General features: G+C 46.0%; 1 protein-coding gene across 2 annotated transcripts in view; it reads right to left on the bottom strand.

Annotated features, from left to right (window-relative positions):
* zc3h3 (zinc finger CCCH-type containing 3) overlaps window positions 1–14331 on the bottom strand; it is a 419425-nt gene that overhangs the window by 391797 nt on the left and 13297 nt on the right. For both annotated transcript variants that reach the window (XM_072468220.1, XM_072468221.1), the window contains exon 3: window positions 12323–12519. In XM_072468220.1, the coding sequence (XP_072324321.1) occupies window positions 12323–12519 (197 nt within the window). The remainder of the gene's footprint in view (window positions 1–12322; window positions 12520–14331) is intronic.

The following is a 14331-nucleotide window of genomic DNA, read 5'->3' as shown; positions in this document are numbered from 1 at the left end:
CTCTGCAGTGCCCGTAGTCAGCAAGTCAAATTCTACATGTAGCCTTTGCCTTTCCCTGTACAGTCCCTCCTCCGGTGCTTCCGCATATTGTCTGTCCACCCTCAAAAGTTCTTGCAGCAACCGCTCCCGTTCCTTACTCTCCTGCTTCCCTTTATGTGCCCTTATTGATATCAGCTCCCCTCTAACCACCGCCTTCAACGCCTCCCAGACCACTCCCACCTGGACCTCCCCATTATCATTGAGTTCCAAGTACTTTTCAATGCACCCCCTCACCCTTAGACACACCCCCTCATCTGCCATTAGTCCCATGTCCATTCTCCAGGGTGGGCGCCCTCCTGTTTCCTCCCCTATCTCCAAGTCCACCCAGTGTGGAGCGTGATCCGAAATGGCTATAGCCGTATACTCCGCTTCCCCACTAATATAGCCACCCCCCTGTTTTTCGCATCTAGCCCCGAATGGAACACCTGCCCCACCCATCCTTTGCGTAGCCTAACCTGGTCTATCAGTTTCAGGTGCGTTTCCTGTAACATAACCACATCTGCCTTAAGTTTCTTAAGGTGTGCGAGTACCCGTGCCCTCTTTATCGGCCCGTTCAGCCCTCTCACGTTCCACGTGATCAGCCGAGTTGGGGGGCTTCCTACTCAAGGGCTTCCCTTGTCGATTAGCCATCACCTTTTTCCAGCTCCTCACCCGGTTCCCACGCAGCTGTATCTCCCCCAGGCGGTGCCCCCCCGCCCATCCTCCCCCATACCAGCTCCCCCCTCTCCCCAGCAGCAGCAACCCAGTAATTCCCCCCTCCCACCCCCTCCCGCTAGATCCCCCGCTAGCGTAATTACTCCCCCCATGTTGCTCCCAGAAGTCAGCAAACTCTGGCCGACCTCGGCTTCCCCCCGTGACCTCGGCTCGCACCGTGCGACGCCCCCTCCTTCCTGCTTCTCTATTCCCGCCATGATTATCATAGCGCGGGAACCAAGCCCGCGCTTCTCCCTTGGCCCCGCCCCCAATGGCCAACGCCCCATCTCATCCACCTCCCCTCCTCCCCCCATCACCACCTGTGGGAGAGAGAAAAGTTACCACATCGCAGGATTAGTACATAAAACTCCTCTTTCCCCCCTTTTTAACCCCCCTCTTTGCCCCCTACAATCGCCCCACCACTTTGTTCAAACGTTCTTTTTAATAACCCGCTCATTCCAGTTTTTCTTCCACAATAAAAGTCCACGCTTCATCCGCCGTCTCAAAGTAGTGGTGCCTCCCTCGATATGTGACCCACAGTCTTGCCGGTTGCAGCATTCCAAATTTTATCTTCTTTTTATGAAGCACCGCCTTGGCCCGATTAAAGCTCGCCCTCCTTCTCGCCACCTCCGCACTCCAGTCTTGATAAATGCGGATCACCGCGTTCTCCCATTTACTGCTCCGAGTTTTCTTCGCCCATCTAAGGACCATTTCTCTATCCTTAAAACGGAGGAATCTCACCACTATGGCTCTGGGAATTTCTCCTGCTCTCGGTCCTCGCGCCGTCACTCGGTATGCTCCCTCCACCTCCAACGGACCCGCCGGGGCCTCCGCTCCCATTAACGAGTGCAGCATCGTGCTCACATATGCCCCGACGTCCGCTCCCTCCACACCTTCAGGAAGACCAAGAATCCTCAGGTTGTTCCTCCTTGCGTTGTTTTCCAGTGCCTCCAACCTTTCCACACATCGTTTCTGATGTGCCTCCTGCGTCTCAGTCTTCACCACCAGGCCCTGTATGTCGTCCTCATTCTCGGCTGCCTTTGCCTTCACGACCCGAAGCTCCCGCTCCTGGGTCTGTTGTTCCTCCTTTAGCCCTTCGATCGCCTGCAGTATCGGGGCCAACAGCTCTTTCTTCATTTCCTTTTTGATCTCTTCCACACAGCATTTCAAGAACTCTTGTTGTTCAGGGCCCCATGTTAAACTGCCACCTTCCGACGCCATCTTGGTTTTTGCTTGCCTTCCTTGCCGCTGTTCTAAAGGATCCACTGCAATCCGGCCACTTTCTCCTCCTTTTTCCATCCGTATCCAGGGGGGATTCCCTTCTGGTTTACCGCACAGTGTTTTAAGCCGTCAAAATTACCGTTGGGGCTCCTATCAAGAGCCCAAAAGTCCGTTTCACCGGGAGCTGCCGAAACGTGCGACTCAGCTGGTCATCACCGCACCCGGAAGTCTAGCCTCGCTATCATGTGGCACCGGCAACAAACCAGAGATGACAACTCTGTCTATCCTGGCTTTTAACTTCCAGCCTAACTCCCTAAACTAGTTTATTACCTCCACACCCCTTTTCCTACCTACGTCGTTGGCACCAATGTGCACCACGACTTCTGGCTGCTCCCCCTCCCCTTTAAGGATCCTGAAGACACGATCCGAGACATTCCTGCCCCTCAGGAGCTTCCTCTCGGCGTGAGCAGACATCGACGATGAAATACAGCATCAACTCCAATGCACTATTCGGACGCCTAAGGAACAGAGAGTTCGAAGGCCGACACCTAAAATTCAGCACTAAGTTCATGGTCTACAGAGCAGCCATGGTCCCCGCCCTCCTGCATGCATCAGAAACATGGACAATGTACAGCAGACACCTCAAATCTCTGGAGATATATCACCAATATTGCCTATGCAAAATTCTGAAAATCCACTGGAAGTTTAGGAGTAATGTGAGTGTCCTCTCCCAGGGCGATATCCCCAGTATCGAGGCATTGGTCACCCTCAGCCAGTTGCGATGGGCAAGCCACATTGTCCGAATGCCTGACACAAGAATGCCTCCCTAATCTTATTGAAACATCTATAACCAGGGACGTCCAACAACCATTTCTGCCCCTCTTCTATCCAAGTTTCCGTGATGGCCACCACATCGTAGTCCCAAGTACCGATCCATGCCTCAGGTTCACCCACCTTATTCCTGATGCTTCTTGCGTTGAAGTATACACACTTCAACCCATCTCCGTGCCTGCAAGTACTCTCCTTTGTCAGTGTTCCCTTCCCCACTGCCTCACTGTGGGGCAGCACGGTAGCCTTGTGGGGCAGCACGGTAGCCTTGTGGGGCAGCACGGTAGCCTTGTGGATAGCACAATTGCTTCACAGCTCCAGGGTCCCAGGTTCGATTCCGGCTTGGGTCACTGTCTGTGCGGAGTCTGCACATCCTCCCCGTGTGTGCGTGGGTTTCCTCCGGGTGCTCCGGTTTCCTCCCACAGTCCAAAGATGTGCAGGTTAGGTGGCTTGGCCATGATAAATTGCCCTTAGTGTCCAAAATTGCCCTTAGTGTTGGGTGGGGTTACGGGGATGGGGTGGCGGTGTTGACCTTGGGTGGGGTGCTCTTTCCAAGAGCCGGTGCAGACTCGATGGGCCGAATGGCCTCCTTCTGCACTGTAAATTCTATAAATTCTATAAGACTCCCAAAACAAGTGCTCTACTCCAAGCTTCGCATTGGCAAGCGATCACGAGGAGGGCAGAGGGAATGCTACAAGGACATTCGGAAAGCCTCCGCAAATAAATGCAACGCCCCCATCGACACGCAGGAATTTTGCCTGAGAACACACAAACTGGGGAAGAAGCATCCACAAAGGTGTCAATCACCTCAAGCGTCACAGGGTGGAGCAGTCAGAGGCCAAGCATAAACAGCGGAAAGAGAGCGCAGTATCCAGAGTGTCCCACCCACCTCATCAAACACCACCTGCCAGATCTGTGGCAGAGTCAGCAGATCCAGAATTGGCCTATTCGACCGTTGCAGAACCCACCTCCTCCCGGAGTAGAAGCAAACCATCCTCCACCCTGAGGGACTGCCCCAAGAAGAAAAACAAGATATGTCCCTACTTCCTGTAAGATCACAGAGGACCGAGTTGGGACAGCTTGTGATAAGGGAATGTAGCAAAATCACCTTAAACTGAATACTCTTAGAAAGGGCTATCTTACAAAGTATACCTGAATAGCAAATACAGAAGCTGAACCCATATTCTGAGGAAAAAAGGACATATTTGCTATAAATTGGAATGGAGTATGACCACAGCACCAAGAAAGCAGCAAAGTGAAAATAGACTGGGTGACTGAATAAGTGGATAGGACGTGTATCAGCCGATCATCAACATAGGTTGCAGTCAGAACTGAGAAGCCACAGCAGCTGCCAAAGGATTTGTTTACAAATAATTAAAACTATCTATTTGAAGTAGGTTCGAAAGGTGACGGAAAATAAACCAAAGCTCAGGGTACAGGGAAAGAGCTTTTAACCACTGCACAGGGAGAGTGGACTTAGAAATTTGAGGTCAAAATGCACAGCAATGCCAAAGGATGATAGAAAGTTGGCAGTCTGGCATTCAGGTAGCTGCTGTGGTTTGATGCTAATGACTCAAGCAGAAGGTTAAAAGGTTTAAGTAACAGAAAACCCATCAATCAAACCTGTTCAGCTGGCCAACCTCTGCTAAATATCAGCGAGGATGCAGAGGGAATATTATGCATTCATGGTAGCAGAACAGAAATCTTCCAGCTTATCCTGCCAGCAAAGATGCTGCTCATGTGCAGGTGCATGGCTCAGTCAACCTCTGCATTCCATTTCCAAGGAAAACTTCATAAAGGTCACATGGGAAGATAAAATGGAAAGGCACAGTCTAATCGATCTCCGATTTCAGCAGCGCCCATAACATTCGTAACAACTCATTTCAAGTCTGCTTTCCTTTTCACTCCTGATGCTCGGCAGACTTGCTGCTCCATATACCTCTTACACGGTCCTGATGGTTATGGGATATTGACAAAACTGGGATTCAGTGCTCTTTGATCTCCAACAACAACAAAAACATAATGGGTTATCATCAGCTGTTTTCTTCTATTGAAGACCCTAGAATTCTGACAAAGGAACCACATGAATTCACACGTTCTTTCCACGGATGCTGACTGATCTGCTGAGTGCTTGAAGCCATGACTGAATGGCGGAGCAGACTCGATGGGCCGAGTGGCCTTATTCTGCTCCTATGTCTCATGGTCTTATGGACCTGATAAGAGGTCTACAAGATTATGAGGGGCATGGATAGAGTGGTGGGGCAGGCACTCTTTCCCAAGGTGGAGAGGTCAGTCACCAGGGTGTATCGGTTTAAGGTCCGTGGGGCAAGGTTTAGAGGAGATGTGCGAGGCAGGTGTTTTACGCAGAGGGTGGGGAGTGCCTGGAATGCGTTGCCAGGGAAGGTTGTGGAAGCAGATACATTAACAACGTTCAAAAGGCATGTTGATAAACACATGGATAGGATGGGTATAAAGGGATACAACACAAGGAAGTGCTAAGGGTTTTGGCAAAGGTTGGTATCATGACCGGTGGTACAGGCTTGGAGGGCCGAAGAGCCTGTTCCTGTGCTGTATTGTTCTTTGTTCTTGTGCTCCATTTTGCACTTTCTGTACTCCATTAATGCCTCTGCAGACTTGCTCCTCTTATACTTGTTAAAAGCCTCTCTTTTAGGGCAGTACGGTAGAACAGTGGTTAGCACTATTGCTTCACCGCTCTAGGGACCCAGGTTCAATTCCTGCTTGGGTCACTGTCTGTGCTGCGTCTGCACATTCTCCCAGCGTCTGCTTGGGTTTCCTCCAGGCGCTCCGGTTTCCTCCCACAAGTCCCCAAAAACTTGCTTGTTAGGTGAATTCTGAATTCTCCGTCAGGGTACCCGAACAGGTGTCATAGTGTGGCGACTAGGAGATTTTCACAGTAACTGTATATAACGTTGGTTAGGCCACAGCTAGAGCAGTGTGTGCAGTTCTGGAACCCACATTATAGGATGGATGGGATAGCACTGGAAAGGGTGCAGAGGACATTTACCAAGATGTTGACTAGGCTGGAGCGTTTTAGTTATGAAGAGAGATTGGATAAACTGGGATTGTTTTCCTTGGAGCAGAGGAAGTGGAGGGGGGAATGTGATTGAGATGTATAAAATATGAGGAGCATAGATAGAGCAGATAGGAAGAAACCTTTCCCCTTGGTGGAGGGATCAATGGCCAGGGGGCTTAGATGTAAGGTAAGCGGCAGGAGGTTTAGAGGGGATGTGATGAAAAATATTTTTACCCAGAGGGTGGTGGGAGTTTGGAACTCGCTGACTCAAAGGGTGGTGGAGGCAGAGACCCTCATAACATTTAGATGTGCACTTGTGATCCCAAGGCAAACAAGGGTATGGGCCAAGTGTGACTATGATACAAAGCTAAGTGGAAATATAATCAGTGAGGAAGACACAGAGGCTGCAAAGAGATATTGATGCGTTACTGAATGAGCAACAAGATGGCAGATGGAATATAACCTAAGCTATTGTGAGGCTATTCCTTTGGTTGTCAGGATAGATTGTGGGCAGCACGGTAGCAGTGGTTAGCACAGTTGCTTCACAGCTCCAGGGTCCCAGGTTCGATTCCCGGCTTGGGTCACTGTCTGTGCGGAGTTTGCACGTTCTCCCCATGGCTGCATGGGTTTCCTCCGGGTGCTCCAGTTTTCTACCACAGTCCAAAGATGTGCAGGTTAGGTGGATTGGCCACGATAAATTTCTCTTAGTGTCAAAAAAAAAGGTTCAGGAGGGCTTACTGGGTTACGGGGATAGGGTAGCGGCGTGGGCCTAAGTAGGATGCTCTTTCCAAGAGCTGGTGCAGACTCGATGGGTCGAATGGCCTCCTTCTGCACTGTAAATTCTATGTAAAAGCTAGTTTTTTTTTTAAATGTTGCTGTTCAGAGAGACTTGTTGTGCTCATAAAAAGATCACAAAGTTAGCATGCAGGTGCAGCAAACAATTGGGAAGCCAAATGGAATGTTGGCCTTTATTGCAAGGGGGTCGGAGTATAAAAATAAAATCTTGATACAATTGTACAAGGTTTTGTTGAGACCATACTTGGAATAGTGTGCGCAGTTCTAGTCTCCAAATTCAAGAAAGTCTATACTTGCATTGGGAGGCGGTACAGGAAAGGTTCACTGGAATGAACTCTTGGATGACAGAGTTGTTCTATGATAAGAGGTTGAATAAATTGGGCCTATATTTTCTGGAGTTTGGAAGAATGAGTGGTGATCTGATTGAAACCTCCAAGATTCTGAGGGGGTTGACAGGGTAGTCATATGGGTTGTTTCCACGGGTTGAAGTATAGAAAATATATAAACACCATCTCAGGATGTGAGGTGGATCATTTCGGATTAAAAGGAGGAGAAATTTCTTCATTTAAAAAGCGTTGTGAATCTTTGAAATTGTCTACCTCAGAAGGTTGCTGATTACCCATCGTTGAATACATTTAAGGCTAGGATTAGGAAATATTTTTGTTCTATTTAGGGATTAAGCGATTGGGGAGCAGGTGGGAAAGTGCAGTTGAAGCCCAAAGTCAGCCATGATCGTCGTGAATAGCAGAGCAGGCTTGAGAGACCATTTGGTTTACTGTCTTATGCATCGTCCAGGAAATCGTTAAAGCGGCTAGGAATTTCTGTTCACTTCATATTTAAAACTGGGTAAAAGAAGGCACACTGCATGGAATCCAAGGTCTGCTTACAGAAATGGTCAGCGATGCAGAGATGAAACACAGATGCATATATGTACGGTGCAGTAGGTCCACAGGATCGTCCTGAATCAAAGGTAAGATCGAGGTCTTGACAAAGAGCGCTGGCCTGTAGGCCACTCAGAAGAGTAGCAACGGAGGTATTGAACAGTGCCAGATAGAGACAGATATAGTCAAATATTTCTCAAGTGTTATTGGTCAATGCGCTATGAAGCATATTGATGTTAATATAAAACAGAAACACAGAGCACTTCCCACTAAGATAACTCTCTGGAAATAGTCAATTTTAGCATTTTAATACGGCAAGGTGGTTATTAGTAATTTAATTTCCTTTTCATTAACCGTTATCTATAAGACAATATACTACCAGCCCTGACCTCTTCATGTGAGCAAATGTTTAAATCTAGCCTGATTAATTCAGCTGTTTAAAAAAAAAAGAGACGGATGAAGTGGAGAAATGGCTTGGCTTTTAGCTATCAAAAGGAATGAGGCTTGATGTTGATAGTGATGGAATTTCTAATGCTGCAAATTGATTGAACGCGGCAATTACAGTTCGCAGTAACTCAAGGAAATGGGATCATCCCTCTCGGCCAAACACTTCTCTTTATTTAAAGCAATCCAATTTGCAAGGATAATTATATATTAGCGTTTCATCTGCAATCGGAAATGAACACGGGAATAGAGCAGGCCAAGTGCGAGCACGTTATTGCTGCAAATTACTTGATATCTATCTCCTTCCACATAAAGAGAAAATTGGGCAATCAATTAGACATTGGAAGGGTTGCAGCATAAGAGAGCGATGCTGTCCCCTACTGGAGGTCTGTAGTTGCTGCTCATTATTGTTCAGCAGCTTTGCAGGATCAACAAGCATTCTCTCAATTCCTGTTTCTCGTCACATTCACATGTAAATACAATACCTCAATGTGCCTCAAATGACTACTGTCTGGTGGCCCCGACATCAATCGTAATGAAGTGCTTCGAGAGGTTGGTCATGAAGCACATCAACTCCATACTCCCAGAATGCCTAGATCCACTGCAATTCGCATACCGCCGCAACGGGTCCACAGCAGACGCCATCTCCCTGTCGCTATGCTCATCCTTGGAGCATCTCGACAACAAGGACTCCTACATCAGACTCCTATTTATTGACTACAGCTCTGCCTTCAAGTCCATAATCCCAGCCAAGCTCATATCAAAACTCCAAAACCTAGGATTTGGCTCCTCACTCTGCAACTGGATCCTCGACTTCCTGACCCATAGACCACAATCAGTAAGAATAAACAACAACACCTCCTCCACAATAGTCCTCAATACCGGGGCCCCACAAGGCTGCGTACTTAGCCCGCTACTATACTCCCAATACAAACACGACTGCTTGGCAAAACTTGGCTCCAACTCCATTTACAGGTTTGCTGATGACCTGACCGTAGTGGGTCAGATCTCGAACAATGACGAGTCAGAGTACAGGAGGGAAATAGAGAACCAAGTGGAGTGATGCAAGGACAACAATCTCTCCCTCAATGCCAGCAAAACTAAAGAGCTGATCATTGACTTCAGGAAGAAAAGTATCGTACACACTCCTGTCTGCATCAATGGAGCCGAGGCGGAGATGGTTGACAGCTTCAAATTCCTAGGTGTGCACATCACCAACAATCTGTCCTGGCCCACCCACGTCGACGCTACAACCAAGAAAGCACAACAGTGCCTATACTTCCTCAGGAAGCTAAGAAAAATCGTCAGGTCCACATTGACTCTTACCAACTTTTACAGGTGCACCATAGAAAGCATCCCATCTGGCTGCATCACAGCCTGGCAGCTGCTTGACCCAAGACCGCAAGAAACTTCAAGAGAGTCGTGAACATTGCCCAGTCCATCACACGAACCCGCCTCCCATTCATTGACTCTGTCTACACTTCCCGCTGCCTTGGGAAAGCGGGCAGCATAATCAAAGACCCCTCCCACCCGGCTTACTCACTCGTCCAACTTCTTCCGTCGGGAAGGAGATACAAAAGTCTGAGAACACGCACGAACAGATTCAAAAATAGCTTCTTCCCCACTGTTACCAGACTCCTAAACGACTCTCTAATGGACTGACCTGATAACACTACACCCCTGTATGCTTCACCCGATGCCGGCGTTATGTATTTACATTGTGTACCTTGTGTTGCCCTATATTCTTTTCATGTACAAATGATCTGTTCGAGCTGCACGCAGAAAAATACTTTTCATTGTACCTCGGTACATGTGACAATAAATGAATCCAAATCCAAATAACCACCCTCAGCCTCCAAATAATGGAATGATTAGATAAAATGAAAACAGGAGACCTGAAAAATTTCTCAAATACAAACTATCCATGCAGCAAATTCACTCCCTTTTCTCATCTTAATATAATGTTTTATTAAACTCTTCCTGTGACAGCTCAGGTATTCAACCGTGAGGCCAGAGTGGCCCCAATAGCATGCCCAATGCAGTACAAGAGCTGTATCAACTGACAAGTTTGAAGTTTGGTCTGAGTTGCACTTTCTGATATTTACGCAACCCACAGTAAAACATGTGCACAATTGTTGAGCAATAGAGTGCAAGCAAGCTGCATTATTCTCAAAATTCATATTCCTATCTCCCCATCGAGCTCATCATGTCCTGCTCCCGCGATCCTAATCCCACTAAACTGCTGACCATTCAACTTCCCGCCCTGGCTTCTATGTTAGCCAATAATATTAACAGCTCTCTCTCTTTAGGTACTGTCCCCACTCTCCTTCAAAATCTTCTGTTTCACTTCTCTCCCCCAAAATCCAAGACTTAACATGCCATCCATGCAAACTACCACCCATCTCCAATCTCCTTGACACGCTGTCGCAATATTTACCTAAATGTCCAGTTTAAATCTCTCCAAGTGCATAATATACAAGATGATAGCCATGTGCTATTATTTGTAATTGAAGTACCTCAGAAAATATAAAACTCATTTATCTATCAATGAAGTCCCTTTTTACCCTGTACTTCATAAAATTAATGTATGAACTGTGAATATTAGGATGTTGTGTTTAATTTTTCTGATATATCTGACTGGCTTGCTCAGTCATTTCAAAGTCAACCAAGTAATATGGATGAGAAATAAAAGCAGAAAATGCGGAAATATTGCTTTTGTATTTATGTGGATGAGAGCTGTGCATAGGCCAGGCAGTGATGGCAGATTTCGGACGTAATACCATTCCTTTTTGATGATATTGAAGTACCTTTCACAGTCATTTCTGGTGCTAACCGCAGATCCCAAATTTATTGAATTTAATTTCACAACTTCCTATGGTGGAATTTTAACTCCTGAACTCTGGGTTACAAAACAACTACCGATACTATACAAAAGGCAGCTCATCCTGCAACATGGGATTAAGGGGTAGGCAATAAATATGGCATTGCCCACATCTCTCACATCCAGAGAACAGAAAAAACCTCAAAGCACCTGACATTATTGCTAATAACATTCACTTGTTTACTCAGTACTGCCAACACAATCGACACACACTGAAGAAAACAAATAGATACATCAATACCACTGGTCAATGATGAATACAAATCCTTGCTTAGTAACAGAGCTTGCCCCAAGTCTAATGAAATAATCTAATCGTTGAAAGAACTGATTAAAAATGTGGAGCAAAGGCTAATGCAACTGTCACTGTGAAAAGATGCTGTACATATCCAACAAGAAAAGAAATTTCAACCTACGTACTCAAATTAACCTACGCACTCAAATTAACCTCTGCAAGTAGACACACATACAAGACCAGGGTAATGCCTAGTCTCGGAGCATAAAAAAGCCTTTCTAAAAATAAAACCAGGTCATAACAAACAAAACAAGTTTAACTATGCCTGGATATCACAAGCTTGAGGGGAACTAATGCCTTTGGACTCATCGTTCCTAAAGCCACCCATCACAGAGGTTTTCCTCACCTTCTGGCTGGATCTATTGTAAACTAATTGACAGAGACTGATAGCTATAATTAGTCAACAACTCAATAATCATGGTCTTATTTTGCGACCACTAAGATAGTGCAGGACAAAGTAAATGTCTTTTACACACAGGGACTATGTTCCTACCATGGTTGATTCTGTCCATCTACATGATTCTCCAGCAGTGGTCTCTACTTAGTATTCATAGACATCAGCATAGAATCCCTACAGTACAGAAGGAGGCCATTCGGCCACCAGGTCTGCACCGACCCTACCTAGGCCCAATGAGTCATAGTATCAAAGTTTATTCAAGATACAGAGTTCTGACCTTGTTAAACAATCATTGTAGACCACCGATTGGTTTCTGACCCAGACCAGACCATACTTGGAAACCACGACCACTCAATACAAAGCACTCTCTCAGCACATAAAAATGAAAATGAAAATCGCTTATTGTTACAAGTAGGCTTCAAATGAAGTTACTGTGAAAAGCCCATAATCGCCACATTCCGGAGCCTGTTCGGGGAGGCTGGTACGGGAATACTTTTGTAGTATGCCCAGTACAGGTAAAGGAAGCAACACACCTTATTTCAACTTAAATTCAATTGCTGTGGAGGATTTGACTTTGGTTCCTCGCATCAATTAATAAACAGCACACCAAGAACGTGCAAAATCACGCACACTTCAAGGCACCATCATTGCCTGAGAAATATTTCTGGTTCACATCATGTCAGAGTTGGCAAGAATTTTTTTTTTTTTTTTAAATGACACTTGTCCATTTCATCATTACTGTTTCACAGACACATGTTAAAATATATATGACAGACAATTTATCAAGACATCCTTCAATCAAGTACCAGTTCCCTACCTGGTTTTGTAGTTCCATGCAGTCCTGACGATGGCAGCCTCCGTAGTCTGTGTTTACTGATTTGCACAAATCCTTTCCCAGGTGTCTTTTTCAGAGTAGGGGACGATTTCCCGTGCGCAGGGCTCTTCTTGGTGAGCAAGTACCGATTTTTTACCATCAGCGGTCCACTAAGACTGATCCTCCTCTCAGTCGGTGAGCTTGCAAAATAAATGCCAGAATGATAAATGCTCTGAAGAGATGGAAAGCAGCACAATCCATTAAACACCATTCCTTTGCCATTGGATAGGAGGTTCCAACGTGGCCTGGATAATCTGAACTGAAAACCTCCAAGCTCCAATGCAAGGCCCTTCAGCAGTGACAACCACTTCATGGAAGGCATGGACTGGGGAGAGGATTACAAGAGGAGAGACTGGGAAAGTTAATGAAAAAGGACAAGGCAATATTGCAGGGTTGCAATTCAAGTAAAGATAACTAGAGTGTGACAGGATGGGACAGAGCATACAAACATTAGAGGGTGCACCTGCAAATAGGATCAGAGTAGGGAATCATAACTAGACAGATTTAAAGGCTTTTGATCTGAATGCATAACACTACTTGCAACAAGATGAATGAATTGATAGCACAAACAGGTTATATAGTAGCCATCATAGCAACATTGCTAAGTGAACAAAGTTGGGAACTGAATATTTATGTATATTTGACATTTCAGAAGGACGGGAAGAAAGGATAAGGGTGTGGGGTAGCTTTGATAATAAAGGTGAATGCAGCAGTGTCATGAAAAATTATCTTGGCTCAGTAGATAAAGACAAGATGCAGAAAGGGAAAGAAGTCAGTGGTGAAATTTGTTAGTGGCCCCCCCTAACAGTAGCTACGCTGTAGGACATCAAGAAATGATGGGAGGCTTGCAAGAACTGAGCTCAAATAATCATGACTTTAAATGCCAACTTGGCATAACAGCAATATCCTCACCTCTGCGTAATGAGGACATAGGGTCAAGTCACACTCCACAATTTGAACATATAATCTATGATGAGCAGTAATTGCTGTAGAGGGAGTACTTCAATGTCATGGAAATCAGCCCCTCGACGGAGGCCGTGTCCTTATTCAGATGTAATTAAAACACCCTTTTTTACATAGAATCATACATAGAAGATAGCAGGAATAGACCATTCGGCCCTTCAAGCCTGTTCCACCATTCATCATCATGGCTGGTCATCAAATTCAATACCTGGTCCCGCCTTCCTTCTCTTCTCCCTTCCCCGCCCCCTTCCTTCTCTTCTCTCTCCCCCGCCCCCCCCCCCTCCCCGCTGCCGCGTCCCCCCCACCCCACCCCCCCGGATGTCCATTTAGTCCTAAGAGCTATATCTAATTCCTTCTTGAAATTACACAATGTGTTGGCATCAACTACTTTCTGTGGTACTGATTTCCACAGATTCACCACTCTCTGGGGGAAGCAATTTCTCTTTACGTCAGTCCTAAAAGGTTTACCCCTTATCTTTTTTTGAGCAGGAAGGTCTCCCCAGTGTCCTGGCCTACATCTGTCTTTCAAACAACACTAGCAAAAACAGCTCAAGTGCTGTCTCCTTTTTTTGGGAACATGCGGTGTACAATTTTGGACGTATGCTTCCCTACAAATCAATGACTCCACTACAAATCCACCTTCCCTCTAATTAGTGTTTGCTGTGTGGCTGCCATTCAGTTGTCAGGATCTGGAACACCCGAGCTGAAAAAGGTGGTGGAAACTGATTCCATCCATGATTTTAAAAGGGAGTTGAACTTGATGACAAGCTTAGTGTTATGGAGAAAAAGTGAGGGCGTGATACTCAGCACTGCTTTTTAGTAGAGTCTAGGCACGAAGAGCTGAATGACCTACTTCTGCACTCTATGTTTCCATGATTCTATCTTGTACAAAGAAGCGGGGCAGTTCTAAGTATTTCAGCTTTAACAAACTTTTTTTTGAAAAGGGAGAAAGCGTATCGAACAATATCAAAGAAAAATCCAAATCAATA

This window comes from Scyliorhinus torazame, chromosome 11, assembly GCF_047496885.1.
Source record: "Scyliorhinus torazame isolate Kashiwa2021f chromosome 11, sScyTor2.1, whole genome shotgun sequence".
NCBI lineage: Eukaryota > Metazoa > Chordata > Chondrichthyes > Carcharhiniformes > Scyliorhinidae > Scyliorhinus > Scyliorhinus torazame.
Note: the sequence above shows the minus strand (reverse complement) of the source record. Positions and strands in the feature narration are given on the sequence as shown.